The sequence below is a fragment of the Corvus hawaiiensis genome, chromosome Z (assembly GCF_020740725.1).
Source record: "Corvus hawaiiensis isolate bCorHaw1 chromosome Z, bCorHaw1.pri.cur, whole genome shotgun sequence".
Classification (NCBI taxonomy): Eukaryota; Metazoa; Chordata; class Aves; order Passeriformes; family Corvidae; genus Corvus; species Corvus hawaiiensis.
The window spans coordinates 3856482-3873430 of NC_063255.1; the positions used below are offsets into that span (position 1 = coordinate 3856482).

Consider the following 16949-nt stretch of genomic DNA (forward strand, 5'->3'; position numbering starts at 1 on the left):
ATTCCCATGTAGACCAACTCCCATTATTCAAAATGGGATTTGAGTCCCTGGAACACGTGTAGTCTCTGATACACGGTACTAAGTTTGCAATCACTTCAGGACATAGAAATCAGTGAAGATATGCCAGCCAACCAAAAATGAATAAACACTGTCAGAATTTGCTTCTAGAACCCGATACGCTCAAAATTACAAGAAAATTTTAACCATGTAAGAAAATTCCAGTAAATGTTTACAGAAGCTGAATGTCTAAGTTGAAGGAAAATGAGACTTTATATGGTAAGAATGCTCAGTAATGAACTTGCTCCATATCCTGAAAAACTCTTCTTCGGAGGGAGACAAACATCTCCCTGACTTTACTCATTGTGGACAGTCATAGTTAAATCATCAGGACAATTTCCTAAGTGAGGTACTATTAAATGATTTTTAAGAGTTGTGGGATCTAGCATGCCACATTGAAACAACTTACTGAAATGCTTTTAGTACAGCCTGGGAAAGCAAAATGAGGTTTTTTATTTCCAAGAGTTTTCTGAAGTGGAAGATCTCAGTATTTTTTACTTCACAGTATTTTTAAGGTCAGAGCTGTTTAAGCTGTTAAGCTTAAAGCTGTTACTTTTTATAGTAACAGCTATTTAAGCTGTTACTGTTTATAACATCTACAACGCAAGAAATCACCTTGTATGGATTCAGAGGGCATTATGCTACTGGTATTATCATGTATAACAGTATTGATTCTTGCAGTGAATATTGACTGCTTTCCTTGTTTTCTTATGTATCATAACATTATTTTTGGTATTTAACTATAGTTTTATCAGGCCACATTCTGGTTATCATGGTGCAATCTCTTACCTTACTTCTTAACTTTCATCTGGCAGTTGAAACAACGCTAACATCTCCAACAGAGGTTGGATACAGCAGCAGTGCCTGTGATTCAGAATCCCATGATCGACATTATCACTCTCCCCACCTGACACACACATTTAGAGGAGTACCATGGCAATGACTGCAAAGATGTCTAGGGAGCACAGAGATCTCCATAAATGCTACTCGATTGGTATCTAGCTGGGGCAGACCTCTGGTTTGTTGGCATAAAGATGGTTTTGAATCACGATTATAAAAATTCTTCCCTGTTGAGCTAAGTGCTGCTGTGCTTTGTTTCTGCTCAGCTAATACTGACTAGCAGCAGAGTTTCATTTAACATGTGCAGTTAAACAGTTAAAATGCTTTCTGTTATGCCTGTCTCTATACAGCTTTCTTTAACTTATAGATCTGGAGTCTTCTTTTCATCATTTAATTTGTAAAGTATTTCGAAGCAGTCTTTTTTGTTAGCGTGCTTTGGAAAGCAGGTAGTAATTTTGAAGGTTTGTAATTCAGGGAAAATTCAGACAGTTCAATAAAAAACTGGCCAAAATTGAGTGTCAGAAGTATGTTTTAAAATAGCCTTAGGAAACAATCTTCCATTAATTAGCTCTCAGAAATTACTATTTGGTGCTTATTGAAAACATGAGAATTCCCACTGTAGACTGCAAAGGGAAACAAAAGTAGAAATTACATAAAATTAAAAACTTTAAGCAACACTATGATAATCTTTTTGTGCACAGGAATGCAATCAGGATGAGATTTTTAGGTGACTTTCTCAACTTCTCTTGAACTGACAGGAACTTAAAATTAACAACTATTTTACAGAAGTAACATATGCATATGTCAAATAAGGAAACTTTGTCTTTGAATTTTCCCAAGGAGATTCATGATGACTTTGTCACAGGCTGGAAGAGACATCTAGAACTAACTTGATCCAAACCTCCTGCTCAAATCAGCGTCAGCTACAGAGAGTTGCTGAGGGCCATGACCAGTTGAATTCTGAGTATCACCAAGGATGGAGACTCCAGAACCTCTCAGTGCACCTGTTCCAATATTCTACCTGCCTCACAGCACAAAGGGAGTTTAAAAAAATTTTTAATCAATTTTTTTTATATTTCAATTTTTACCTGCCGTCGTATCACTGTATACCACTGAGAACTGCCTGACTGCGTCTTCTTTACAGTATTCCATCAGGTATTTTTTATACATATTGATAATATCCCCCTCCAAGACTTCTCTTCTCCAAGCTAAACAATCCCACGTCTGACAGCCTTGCCGTTTATGGGGGATGCTGCTTAACCATCTCTAAGGTAGTTGACTAGATCTGCTCTGGTATGTCCTTTCCTCTTTTCTACTAGGGAGCCCACTGCTGGACCCAGTATTCCGGATATGGCCTCAACAGCCCTGAGTAGAAAGGAAGGATGAGTTCCATCGACCTGCTGGCAGCATTTCCTAAAGCAGCATAGGAGGCTGCTGGCCCACTTTGCACAAGGGCACAGCACTGGCTCATGTTCAACTCGATGTTCACCAGAACCCCCAAGATCCTCTTCTGCAAAGCTGCTGTCCCAGAGTGTATGGGTGTAGAGGTTTATTCCTCCTTAGATTTTGGACTTTGGAACACCAGTCATAAAAACAGAAAAATCACTTTCAGAGCTACGCTCACACAGATGAACATTGCCATGCACCCCTGAGCTCCTCACACAGTTCTGTTTCATGCAAAAAAAGCCACTGCCAACATATATATCAGACTGTCAGAGAGATACTGCCAGTTCTGGTTTCAGTGTGCCAAGTGCACACATTATGTAAGCATATCAAGTGCTTGAGAATATGTAAGGACATTTACAAAAGTGTGTGCACAGTTGTGCAGACCTGTATCTTAAAATACAATTCTGAGTTATCTTTCTGTTGACATCCCAGACCTAGTGGACTCCATGTATACAGCCAGCTCCCTATTTGATGAATTCTAACAGACCACCACTCTATCATTCCATAAACCAGACTCTCTTCCATAACAGAGATCTGCATCTTTCTCCCCCATCTTCTTACAAGTATTTTTCCTTTTTCTTTGGAAAATGCTGACTCATTTTCTTGTTGCTGTACTTTCTCCAGTTTTGACCATGGCAACTAATACTACAAGGATGCACAATGTAAATAATTTGAGATATTTAATTTCTGCTACACTATACAGCAGAAAATGTGATGAAAGGACCAAACCTTACTCACCTTCTTCAGAAGACAGCTCATTAAAAATCACTAGGAACTTTTAGTATGAGAGCAGGAATTGACCTGAAGTCCTGAGAAAACCAACACTGAAAGAAGGGTTTACTTTGATTGGCATTCCTAAAAGATATTTCAATTTAGATTATTTTTATTTCTAATCTTTACTCCCCTTTGCTAAAATTTCAATATTTCTATAAGAAAAAGATAACAAGTAAAGAAGAGGTTGTAATACCTAGGAGGGCCTATTCAGTTGGAGACTTAGTTTGAAGTTTCCTTTTTCAAATATATTTTTTTAGTAAATAGATTTTTAAATACACCACAGTATAAAAATGTCCTTGTTCATCCTCAGCATTTTTTGAGTTAAAGACCTTAATATTTAGAGAAATCCTGAAATCCTCAGTGAGAACTCACGTTTGTCAGATACAGATTGTTCAGATGCAGCCTTTGCTTACTGAGTGCTGGGTAGCAGCAAGTACATGAGGGAAGGCATCGTTCCATGCACAACCTGGTTTATGTATCTTTGCTTACTTTTTATGAAATCTCTGCTACCAGCAGCCATCAGACTTGAGCTAGATGGGGTGATACGGTTTAATCCAGTGTGGACTTTATAAGATTTTATGTTCCCATGCTACCTTGTCTTTTTTTCATTATCTCCTTTGTCTTTCTTTCTCTCAGTTTTTAAAACATAAGTGTGACTTTCACTTCCTCTCTTCTCTAGCTGAATCTGTTTCTGTTGGCATATTAGTGTATCTTTTTTCAATAGGTACACTTGCAGCTTTCTCTTCTTGTTCACATTACACCACTGTCCTACTCTGATGTCTGCCTAATATTCCAAAACAGATATGCCCATGACCAACGTATTTTTCTGTCCTCATGACTTCTATCTTGCTCAGTTCCTAATGCATTATCTCTACCTCAGCATTTCTTTCCCTTTCAACAATTTCCAGATTTCTTCCCAGAGCTGCCTTCCCCAGCACTAGAGGATTTGTTTTTGTTTCTCTCCTTCCAAGTCTTTGCATCTTTTCTCTTTGTTACCTTGCTTAGTCTTGCAGAACAAGTGAATTAGGAAAGGAAATAGGTGCCTCTTCTAATCGCCCAAGTCAGGCATGCACTTAAGTCTCAAATGCACTAGTGCCTACAGGAGTTGGACTAGGTGATCTCCAGATATCTCCAGAGGTCCCTTCCAACCCTAACAGTTCTGTGATTCTGTGAAATCCCCATATATTCCAAGAGGAACAGCGTAACAGTAAGCTGTCTGCTAATTTTCCAAGGAAAACATCAGTACAAACAAGATATTTGAATTTAGTATTGTCTTAGTGACACCAGCTTCTCAAATAAGAAAGAGTGCCCTGCAACACCTCAGGCAGATAACCTAAGAGACCAACTGAACATTACTGATGGAATTAATAGAATGCTTTGAAACATTATAGTCTAGTAACATAAACAGCTGCTTGCTATTATTCCTTCTAGGTGAGAAAGCAACACGTTTTCTTTAATAAGACCTTTTTGTATTACCCAGTGCAGTGCTGTGCATTTTGAACTAACGCAGTGAACTAAATAAGCCTCCATCCCATCTGCTGACTAACAGTGGTTTCTGAGCAACACACTACCCTCCTGACTATTTAATACCGAGGATGATTTAATGCATTCCTGTCCCTAAGCATTTTTCTTCCTGATACTTTTTCTTCCTATCCAATTAGATTCCTATTCCAGATTCTATATAATATGCACTACATCAGTCTTTCTGCTGAGCTGAAGACTCTATCTCTGAGACTATTTATTACTGCTCTCCTATTTCTTTTCTACCCTGAATTCTTGCTGTATCTTCATCTCCCACCCTTCCTCACAAATACACCAAAAAAGTTTATTTGTCTCATATGCCTTTCCTCAGCTACAGGAGGGTGGGGATGTGAAGCACATCTTGTAAAATGTCTGTCAAACCAAACAAGTCATTTCCAGAGTTTCTAACACCTACCAGTTGTTATGGATATCACAGTATTATCACAGTTATTTAAAACAGTTTTAGATTAGCCAAATGTCAATCTTGCAGCAACTGCACAACCTTCAGGACATCTTTGTGTGTATGACAGACTTCCAACTGCGAAATGATTGCTTAAAAAAACTCAGTACTTTCTAAATGAGCATGTATCGATTGTTTTCTTTATGGGGGAAAATACTTGGAAGTTACAAAATAGGTTAAGCTATTCAAATGTATTATCTTTGTTTATATTATATGAAAGCACACAAGATAGATTTCACTACTGTTTTTTTCACGTTTTCAGCGTACTGATTAAAAAGAACTATGTCTATTCACTGCTGGTTTTTTTTTAAATTCCCACCGATTTTAGTATTTTAAAAATGTGTATTTTGTTTGAGGAACAAATCAGAGGTCAAAAAGGCACCTTAAGTGACTTTGCACAGTCTTACTTGAAAATGGTGGTAATTCTACTAAAATAAAATCTTTTTATGTTTGGTTTGTTACTGTGGGTTCCCCTTACATACCAAGCCTATGACAGATTTCTCATATATATTAAAGTGATGAAATAAATTTAATGGGGATTAGGCAGAGCTGCAAAAAAGTTTTGGTTTTTCTTCCAGTGGTGCACAATGGCTTATGGTAGACAAGCCAGATGCAGACAGTTCTGACAAAGTGTAATGAGACATCAGTCAGGGGGTACATACAGATATAAATGCCCCAGTCACCATACTGGCATATCAGTGTATCACATGGAATCAGCAGCATGAATTCCCATTTTTTAGGAAACAGCTACTTATGCTGGTTGATCTTGCACTGAGGCATAGTCTCAAGTATGTGATAATACATTCTGTCACCATGGAAAGGAATGTACATAATGTAATACCAAAGAATAAATTACAACGTTATATGCTGGCAAACTTTTCATTCTTATTTCAACAAACAAGGGTTTAAAAACACGTAGAATGTAAACACAAGTTTTCAGACTAGTATTTGTATTCCCCTCGCTCAATTTTCACCTAATTTTGATAAAATTTTGTTGAGTCTCTAGTTGAGCTGAGCTAGTTGTCCCTTAACTATTCAATTAGATATACTCAATGGAAGACTGGGCAGAAAGCTATTGCTATTCCACCCTTGAAGGGCATGGCTTCCCGCTTGATCTGTAGTGATACGCAGTAAAATCCTGTTTGTCTTACATAAAAGCATCCAGTGAAATCAGAAGGATATGTTCTTGGTAAGGGGACCAGGATTTGATCCAAAATTGTACTATGGTAAGGATATGGGCATTCTGCAAAATTTGTGGTCATACACCTCTATGCATAAAACAGAAACACAAGTTAATGCTTTTCCTGAAAGTTTCCATAATGTAGTATTTAACAAAGATTTGCACATGAATACGGCTTTAATTCAACGTAAGTTGCCTCCTACCCAGAAATTGCTGCTAGTTTTTGATGAGCCTGATAGGCCATCTCACATCCTTGGGTTCGAGTTTTGTGCAATCCTGCATGCAGAGAAGGACAGGTGACTGAGACATCCCCAATGGAAATTACCAGCTCCCGATAGAGAGCCACCTGGGTATTGAAATCCTGGACAAGCTGAAAAACAAAAACAATTTACATACATGAGAATTTTTAAGTACATTGGTAAAAACAATTCAGTTTTTTAAAAACATGCCCAATCTAGAGCTTGTTCCTGCTGCTCAAAATTTCATAGCACATAGGATCAAGAGCACACAATTCAGTAAATGACTAGAGCCTCCATGGCAGCTGCTTCTTCTGTGAGCTATAAATGTTCATCTGTAGGAAAGTAGTGTTTCTGCTTTTAATATCTGAAAGTGTTTGAGTTATTAGTATTAAATATTAAGCAGACAAAAAAACCATCTGTTTTACTAGTAGCATGAGGTTATTTTTTGCTATCATGAAAGACGAAAATATCTCCAGAAATTATTGCCTTTGCTCCTCCTGCTTCCTGATTAACAGCACATTTAGGGACTGGAATGTAGCATTTGCTTTTAAATTGGCAATTTTGCTAATTTATTTTGTAATGATTTCTGTTCTGTCACTTTCCTTCAACCCAGATTTTAGTCTTAAAACTCATCTGCTGTTACTGGCTGAGAAGATGTACCAGACAGGTATTTTCCTGTTAAAATTCCAGAAAGCACCTTTTCTAAAGTGCATGTGGGAAAAAGAAACAAAGGAGTAAATAAACACTACAACCTTTACAGAAATCCAGTATCAGGCAGATACATATGGACGTTGTCAGATAAATGGGTAATTTCACAATGATGGAAAGATCATTATTGTTTAGTTCCACTGATCATGTACATGGAATTATATTTTAAGGAAATTAAGCATTTGCTGTCTCCTGAAAGAATGCACATAAGACCATTTGCTCCACATGGTGGCGGGGGCGAAAGGATTGGAGTAATAGAACAGAGTATTTATTTATCTGTGTTTTGACCTCAATTTCCAAACTACATAAAAACAGACAAGAGTAATTGCTCATAATTCTGCAGTCATCATTACCACCAGAAGTTCAACACACCCCAACATAAAAACATGCTAAGAACCTGGAGTCTTTCAGAGCTACCAATTTTTAAAGTCAAGCCCTCAAATTCTCATGCTCAGAAAATAAATGAGTCGCTTCCGCAGTGTTACATTCATACCCTTCATGCATCCCACTGCAATTAACTGTATAGCTGAGAAATGGTATCAAAAATAGTTTTGGCCATGCTTTCTTACATTTCATTTTACAAATAGCAAATAGGTTTCTCTGCTTCAGGAGCAGCAAGTCAACCCGAGCGCGTTCCAGTACATCTGCACCCTCCCACACCCACATCCCAAACAAACCCAAAAGCACACATTAAACAAAGCCCTAGGCACAATATTTGCTAAACAGGTCTTCAACTCTTATCATTCTGTAGCTTAAGAGAATGCATCAAGGCAGCGGAGAGGAAAAAAATTGTACTATATTGTGTCATAGTGTGATTATTTTGCATTAGGAAGAAGAGAAAAGTGTCGCATTCTACAACTGGTAACTGGTTGCACCAGACGCATTTTGCCAGTTCTCACCTGATATCCCTTGTCTAAAAAGACTCATTTGGCCACCTGATCATTGCTCAGGAAAACAAAACCACACATATGTTGCTGAATCAAGACAGAGAAAAACCACACTGATTTTACCTCCTGAATCTTACTGCAACTTGACAACCCACCTGTAAAACATACTTTATTTCTAATCAGTCAATTCTAAAAACTTCTCTGTAACTACCCACATCATGCTGTTGGGAATGAGAAAAAAGGCAGAACTCAGTAACATCCACTTGTTGGGTATATTTATAGAGCTACTGTGGCAGCTTTTGTTCCTCCATGAACTGGGAATTGCTCCCAGTTTTGAAGTATCAGAGTGGATAATCTGCCAGCACATTTTTCAGCACCAGAGGAAAAAAAATTGCCAGAATCCAGCAGAATAAAAGTAGCAGCTCCATTTTCAATGCTACTGGACAGAGCTTTAGCAAGACACAGATCAGTCAAGGAAAGTAGCAGCGACTTCATGTTTTTTCTACATCTGTCACTAGCTAGAGGGGCAATTTTGGGGCCCAGTGTCAGGCTGACTGTAGCTCAAGGAGCCTGAAAGGGGCATATGGCGCTGATTTGGAGGAAAGTGTCAGGATGCAAGCATTTTGAACATGACTGGGGAAAAATCTGATACCAGAATGTGACAGTCCAAAAATAACACAGACGCAGGTGTTCCACCTCAGGTTTTAAAATTGCAACGAGCTACTCTGGGACGATTGGTAACAGATACCATATATATCAAGGACAGAATTTCAGGGCCTCTAATTCTGTGTCCTGATTTAAAAGGATTTTAGGGCAAGAGTGTGGTTGCTGCACAAGACAGCAAGCAGACAGTGCAGTGATTCATTGGAGGGAACTATTTACTCATTTCGGCTTCAGTGAGCGCAAGTCTGGGGACAGATTTAGACGGATCTACCAAAAAGCAACTCCAGCTGCTCTGCAGTGTGTGTACCAGGGCGAGGACTCCTGCTCCCGCTGGACTGTTCAGGCGCCCGCTCCGCTTCCTGTCCCGCAGCCGGTTCCCCGCAAGTCTCGCCTTCCCTCCCGCCTCCCGCTTTGGAACCGCCGCGAGTTGAGGTGCAGGGCAGCACCCCGGCGGAGACTGCGGGTTTAAAAACAGTGCAACTGGACGTGATGGGAATAGTCAAGGCGGCGGGAGGAGCGGCACCGCTGCCTGCGCCGGGAGAGCTCGGAAAAGGTAAAAACTACGGCAAGCCCGCCTGCGGTACCCACCATCTTACAGTCGTCCAGGGCTCTCTGGGTCTGGTAGGCGCTATCGGAGCCGCTGCCCCGGCGTTCGCTGTCGCGGCCGTGCGGCGAGGTCCTGCTGCCCTGGAAGATGGAAGCGGCGGAGCGGGGGCGCTTCCTGCGCCCGCTCGGTGCAGCGCTCATGCATACGCATCCGCCGCGCGGAGCCGCCCGCGGGCGCGGGCAGCGCCTTCCCCGCCGCCGCCGCCCCGGGCACGGGTGCGGGTGCGGGCCCGCGCCGCTCGTCACCTCGGCCGGGCCGGAGCCGCGCCGCTCACGGCAGCGAGCGCGGCTGCTGTGGGCGATAGCCTGGTGCCTGCGGGAGAGTCCCGGGAGCGCCCTGCAGCATCGCCTCCGCTACCGCGGGGAGAGGCGGAGGGGCTGGCGCCTGCCCTCTTTCAGCAGCATGTCAGTCCCCGCGGAACCGCCCCGCCTGTGGCATGCTCCGCCGTCCTCCTTCGCGCAGCCGGCGGGGGGGGCGAGCGCGCCCGTGACCGCTGGGGAAGGGCCACCATGCGGCGCCCCCTGCTCCCGGCGGGGAAGCCCGACCCGCCGCGTGTGGCCGGGCACCCGCCGGGAGCGGCGCGGCAGGTCTGGGGGGGCTGGCGCCGTCAGCAGCACCGCCCCCACGGGGCGGGAGCGCCGCGCCCGCGCCCGCCGCGCCCCGAGCCCGCCCGCGCTGTGAGGGGGCCCCGTGAGCGGCGCGCCGAGACCCGCGGGGAGCCGCCGCCCCGCCGGGAGCCGCCACGGCGCGCCCGGGGAGCGTAGGGCAGTCCCCGCCCGCGTGTGACGAAGTTGACACCGGCCTTCGGGAGGCGTGCTTAGGCATCGCTTTTCTATTTAACAAACACTTGGTCCGCTGCTCAAATTTAATCAGATGTTAGAGACTGTCCCAACGAGGGACCACGAGGGACGCATTATGAGGAGCAGCTGAGGTCACTGGTTTGTTCAGCCTGGAGGAGACTTGAGGGGAGACCTCGCTGTGGTATTCAACATCCTCATAAGGGGAAGCAGAGGGGCAGGTGCCAATCCCTTCACTCTCACCACCAGTGTCAGACTCGAGGAAATGGCATTAAGCTAAGTCAGAGGAGGTGTACGTTGGCTATCAGAAAATTTTTCACACGGAGGGTGGTGAGCACTGGAACAGGCACGCCAGGGATGTGTCACCAAGCCTGACAGAGTTCAAGAAGTGTTTGTGAATCAGGGGGGATGGGGAAGCAGAGGTTAAATGATTTGCTAAGAAGTTGTTTGTTAAAAGCAATGCATACAGCTTGCTCAACACTTACTGTGCCTACCAAAGCAGGATGAGAAGATATAAGACGATTGATAAAGGGAAGGAATCTTGACCAAAGATCCTGTTTTCAACCTAAAACTAACTTAAACCAGCCTTGAAGTTTGGACTTGGGCCAGGGACGTAAAGAGCATGCGAAGGGAAGCAAGGTGAAAAGTTCAGGATGAGGAAGACCCTTTACTCTGTGAAAAACGAGGTTAACTCTCCTGTGAGAATTTAAAAGTTTAATAAAAAGACAATAAGAGACACATAAAATAAAGCGAAGAGGTAACGGCCGGCTGCCTTGGTGCTCTGCCAAGAGCACGCCTGATGCTCGAGGATAGTCATTTTTATACCATTTTTACTGTCTATTCTTTATGCATATTCAAACTTTTCCAGGCGCTGTTCTGCATGGCCACTCCTTGGTTCCGCCTTTTTAGAGCATGCATATTCTTCTGCCTTGCAGTTTCATTTCTTTTGATTCTTGGGCCTGGGCTCACTAGGTGAGAGTTGATAGTCGAGTGGGCCTCTTAATTCCCCAGACAGTAAGGGTTGATAGCAGCTTTTTGGGCCTCTTTGCCCCCCGGGCAGAGTGGTGATTATCCGCTTTGGGCCCCTTTGTTCTCCGGGCAGAGTGTTGATTAGCCGCTCTTGGGCCTCATCCTCTGTTCGCTTGGAGGTTATCTTACCTGCTCACACTTGCTAAATTCTTGCTAAAAAGAAAGAAAACTACATCCACACAGTAAAAGCATTTCTAACATTATATAATATTCACCTTAATACTTGCGAGAAGCCAATATTACGATATGCGTTTATAACAACTCCATCTGAGGAAGACCCTTACTTCATCTTGGAGACCCCTGCCCACGACCACCAGACAGCACTGCGCAACCGCAACGCGGATGTGAATGACTTTTGGGCTCATTGTAATATGAGGCGAGGCTAGGTGGGGCTAGGTAATGAATATGTATAGACGCATTGGGAAACTTAATGAATATGGAACTTGTAACCCGATATATACCAAGCTCAATGCAGCTGTCGGCATGCATGGCTTTGGAGGAACTAATCCCCCATGTGTCCCAGCGCTGGAATAAACATACCTACTTTACTACTTACTCTAGTAGTGGAGTCTTTTCTGCATATCATTTGGACAGCACTCCCATTCATGTGGTGGGATTCTTGGGGTGTCCTGCACAGGGCCAGGAGCTGGATTCAGTGATCCTGATAGGTCCCTTCCAACTCAGCATATTCTATGATATTATGACTTACTTTGTGTCTCTAAAACACCTAGTATTTTGGGGCTCCAAAAAAATGTTTGGTGTGTGTGATACAACACGATTGTATTCGTTTATTGTAGAAAAGGTTAAATAATGATTGAGTAGATAAACTGTTTCCTCTGTGTACCAGCACCACAGTGCAGTTGCAGTTCACCAGGCTGATGCTCACAGGCCTTGGGCACCAGCCCCTCCAATGCAGAGGCGTGTGCGGCTGTGCCCGTTCTGTGCCTGTAGTTCCCTTCCCCAGGGGCTCTTGGGGACCACACTGCCTCGGCATGAGCTATGGCCTGAGCCAACTTCAGCTTCTGCTGGTCCTGTTTCTCTCTGTAGCCAGGGAGCTATGGCTGTTTAGCTCACTTCTGGTATAATTGTATTTATTCAGGCCACTGAGTAAGAGCTTTTTTGTGTTTTGGTAATGTTCTTGAATCCAAAGCAACATCAAACACATCACACAGACTAACCTAGTCTTGCCAAGGAGCTTGAATATGCCAGCAATGGCACTCTGACAGGTTGAGGAACTCTTCAGGCTGTGCTGAACATTACTATAGCACAGACAACCTGATATCCACCTTTGTCTGGACATGGCCTATGAATCTACTTTGAAACTATTTTTAGACTTTTCCTGCTATTTCCACAGAACTGTAAGCTACTGGATGTGTGGCTGTATGGATGGATTTGTAGCACTTCCGAGTGCTGTTATCACATTAGTTAAAACTAAAGTGACATTGTAATTGTAACTTTACTTTTGTAAACATACTACTAGATTTTCAGCATTCAGAGCAACAAAAATTTGCAGTTTGTTTGTCTTATTTTAAGGACATCACTTATTTTTTTCATATTTTTAACTTAATACTTTTATAGGAAATAAATGCATGAGATTATACTTTGAGCCAGAATATTACCTTGCTACAATATAAAGAAAAGACATCTCCTAATGACAAGAAAAATATTTTTAATACTGGTAAAAAGCAAAATTAACACATCCTCTCCTCACATCTATGTAGGTAAGAACAGATATATTTGTGAAGGGAATATAAAATATAATACTATGCCATACCACTGCTAGTGTTTTATTTGTTGCTCAAGGATCATTTTAGTCAAATGTTGTAGTCTTATTTCAGTCTATTTCTAGTCTTATTAAGAGCTACTGCAATAGCAGTAATGAAATGATGCTAATACTAAACCAAACAACAGTAACAATAAATCTACCAAAAAGTGCAGCATATTTGCTTTTACATTACGTGTCTTGGCTGAAGTTCTGATCCCTTGAAATCAGCACCGAAGTCCCACTGGCTTTTAAGAAAAATTATAATTTAGTTCCTGGTGATATATCTGCCCTATATAAAGCTGAGTCACAGCTGACTTTTGTCCATCAGCCAACATTCGGAACAGTTTTGATGTTCTAGTAACTTACTTCACATTGTATATTCAGTATGTCCACATTTGGAAGTGGATATGGTGATTCCTTCTGTAATTTGTAAGACTGCACATTTTCATAATTGTTCTGACTGACCTCTGAAATCATCATGGAACATAGTGAATTTGATGGCACTTCATCAGCACAACACAGGTTATGTTGGAGAAACAGGTACCAACTGAGTCTGGGATGCATAAGAAAAAATTATTTTTGTAGGCATCCCAGGAATGGGGATGGGGGAAAGAGCTCCAAGCTAAGCCACCAAAGGCTGTTGCAGGGTGGGCAGTGCAAGTAACAAGACTCAGTTTGAAAAAGAGGTATCACCAGGAAACAAAATGCTCTCCCTTGAAAGCAGAGGTATGTATGCTGAAAACTTTCCTGAAGAGAGAGACATGATTCTTTCTTCTTGTCTGAACTAGTATTTCTATCAAGTTTTCCTTACTCTAGCTTCATCTCCTGATGTTTAATGGATTGCAGGAGGTAGGGGCTTGTTGCTTCCTCCCATGGCATCCTCTCAAGACCACAGGTAGGTGACCTTGAGAAAAGTTCAGAAAGTACGTGGCCTGTTGCAGTCAAATTCTTTGCAGCTCTACAACTCAAAATGAACTAAAAGTATATATGTGGGCTTTCCTCTGCCTTGCCTGTATGGTAATTCCAAAAAATCAACAGAGATGAACTTTTTTTACTTGTGAGTTTCTCTTGTTCCATTTTGTTACAATTTTTGTCTGATCCATTTATTGCTCTGGTCGTTGGCTTCTGATGGTATTTCCCAAGGGTATGTTAAGTGTAATGGACTGAGTAAGTTCTGAAAGAGAGACCGATTTTCTGAGAAATGTGAAGAGATACCTTTGTAGGAAAAAAAAAGGGGAAAGCGATATGTAAAATTTAGGAGGAAAAAAGGCCCTTTCTCTAGAAACAGATGCATAGAGAGAAGAGGAAAGAAGAAGGTACTGAAGAAAAGAGGAAAGAAGCAGGTACTGAAGAAAAAAAGGAAAGTATTTCTGCATGATCTTCTTAAGACAGAAAAATAAACTGTAAGTTTAAAAGTTAAATTGAAAATGAAAACAATATAGACTTTTCCACATTTCTTTAAAATATATATTTTTAAAGAAATTCAAGTGACTGTCTTTCTAAGTAAGTATGGTACATTTTAAACAGCACAGATTTATACCCTGGAAATGTGGGGTCAGATCAGTGTCTGGAGATAAAGTACTTGATCAGGCTTCCTGTGGAGTAAAACTGTTTAACTGTCACTAATAACAATGTAATAATGCATTGAAAATCACAGGTCAATGGCCATTTCTTTTTCATAAATCATTTCATACAGGCTGGGAAGTTGGGGAAAGGAGTGCCACAAGAGGGACTATTCCATACTGATTCCATAAATAACTCTTTCATGTATCCAAAGTGTCAGTCTTCCTGACTTCAGAGATCCTCCAGCAGAGACAGCTCCCAGCATGTTTCCTCTTCAGCCTGTGCTCAGTTCAGGCTTACCAAGTCAAATTATTTTGTAGCAAAGATTACATACACTAATGTATTTTAAGTGTGTACCAGTCTAATACCAAGACACAGAAAAGTATTCAGTTTCTTTAGAAGTCAGTGTTTTTGAACCCAGGTACATTTTGAATCTAAAAACAATTTACATAGATACCCTTCAAATCAAAGAAACATATCTGTGCAGAGAGATTTATAGTCACAGTTCCACAAATGCAGGCAGTCTATCAATTAAACTCGTAAAGAAGACAGGAACACTTTCCTAAGTTCTGTTGTCTTAGAAGTCTCAATAATTTCCAAGTTCACTTAGGAAGCTAATGTCCATGCAGTGTATTAGCAGTGGAGATGCTGAGGAAGAGGCTTACTTTGCTTGCTGTCAAGTTTTTTAAAAATGTAATCACTGGGGAGACTGTAGCTGTCAGTCCAGTACAGGCATATTGCTCTTGGTTAGGAATGCATGAAACAACATGCTTAAGCTAGCAAAAATGTTAAAATGGCTAAGTCTGCTTTACTTGCCTTCTCTGTAAGTGTTGCAAAGGATTGTTTGTGACATTTAAGTCATGTCTCGAGGATTCTAGAAATTATTATGGTAAGATATTTGGCACTTAATAACTATTGCATTCTTTAAATCAGAACGTGAAAGAAATTCTAAATCAGATAACCCAGGATATATTCCACCTTCTCTAGTTCTTTACCACATATATTTGCATATGTAATTCCAACATGAACTTACACAGAAATATCTGTGGGAGCACTCAGGTAGCTAGCCAACTAAATTTTTCAAATTTATCTGGATTTGCCCAACACAGTATATGCTTTAATGACAAGGAAATCTAAGAAAACAGCCCATAGAACCAGATACCTTTTGCTTTTACCTCTATAACTTTTTAAAACACAGTATCATTAGTAACATAATGTTAATCCCACCAGCACTTCTGTTATTAAGAGCGAAAAAAGCGCCTACTTTAAAAACCCAAACATGAGCACAGAAAATCTTCAAACTGCAGAAATGAAGAATTATTTCTGAAATGAACAAGGTTAAGATGAGTTTCTCATTATTAAAGTATGAAAGTGAATGATTTACTTTTAGCTCTAGTGTAGTCAATGGAATAGAGAATGACTGCAATAAATTAATAGAAGTTTGCCCTAATATTACATATTTTTTTAGTATCTTAGAAAATCTGGCTTAAAACAAAGCCACCCAAGAAATGGAATATTACAGCCGGTGATGAGGTCAGCAGCTCTGACCCAGGAAGAGAAGACCGGTCCGGGGAGATGGTCCCGAAAGGAATCGCCTTCCTGAGGCCCGGTGTCTTCCCTCAGCTGCTGGCAGGAGGGCCCTTGCAGAGGCTGTCAGCTCTTTAGTGATTGTCAGCTCGTGATTCCAGCTCAGCTCTGCAGGGCAGCCTCCAGGCCAAGCCAGACCAGAGAGAGAGACGAGAGGTTCGTGTGGCTGGTTCTGCACGAAGGTAGCTTTATTGTTGGTCCCCTCCGGCGAAGGGGGAAGCCAGGGACAAGAACCCTCTCTCTGAGCCCCACAGGGCCAGAGGGCTTGCTTTTATAGGGATACAGGGGATGGGTGAAGACCAATGGGTTACAAAGGATCTGGGATGGGTGAGGACCAATGGGTTACAAAGGATCTGGGATGGGTGAGGACCAATGGGTTACAAAGGATCTGCATAGGGTCTCCTAAAGGATTGTGGATCTGTCTTTTCTCACTGTGACCAAAGAAGTGGTTGTCTTTCCAGGGAGTCCTGCTGGGCGATTGTGAAATCTCTTATCTCAGCAGAGATCCCTCCAGGGCAGGGGCTGGGCATACCCCACAACTCCCCCTTCTGTATTTATTAAAAAGGCATTCCTAGCAGCCTTTCTGCAGCAACGTAGGAGGCAAGAGAACATAAGTAACACAGTAATAATTACAATGAATACCCACAAAGCTCCCTTAATCAAAGATGCAATCCACCCCGTTATTCCCCATCGTCCAAAAAGGTCATTGACCCAGTCTAGGCTCTTATCTACTTTTAGGTCATCGAGGCAGCGGTGAGGACAGCATCACTGTAGATACATTTCATCTTTGGGCAGGGATGGGGCTTCTGAGAGGGAATATAAGCGA

General features: G+C 41.9%; 1 protein-coding gene across 2 annotated transcripts in view; it reads right to left on the minus strand.

Moving 5' to 3' along the window:
* The window catches only part of LOC125320474 (regulator of G protein signaling 7 binding protein), a 32244-nt gene extending 22269 nt beyond the window's left edge, over window positions 1-9975 (minus strand). Inside the window, exons 1-2 of one of the 2 annotated variants that reach the window (XM_048292846.1) lie at window positions 9364-9975; window positions 6482-6648 (exon numbers count right to left, since the gene is read on the minus strand). In XM_048292846.1, coding sequence (XP_048148803.1) covers window positions 6482-6648; window positions 9364-9522 — 326 coding nt within the window. In that variant the 5' untranslated portion in view covers window positions 9523-9975. Of the gene's footprint in view, window positions 1-6481; window positions 6649-9363 lie in introns of those variants that run through there. The other variant, XM_048292847.1, reaches the window with a different exon arrangement.
* Between the last annotated feature and the right edge of the window lie 6974 nt (window positions 9976-16949).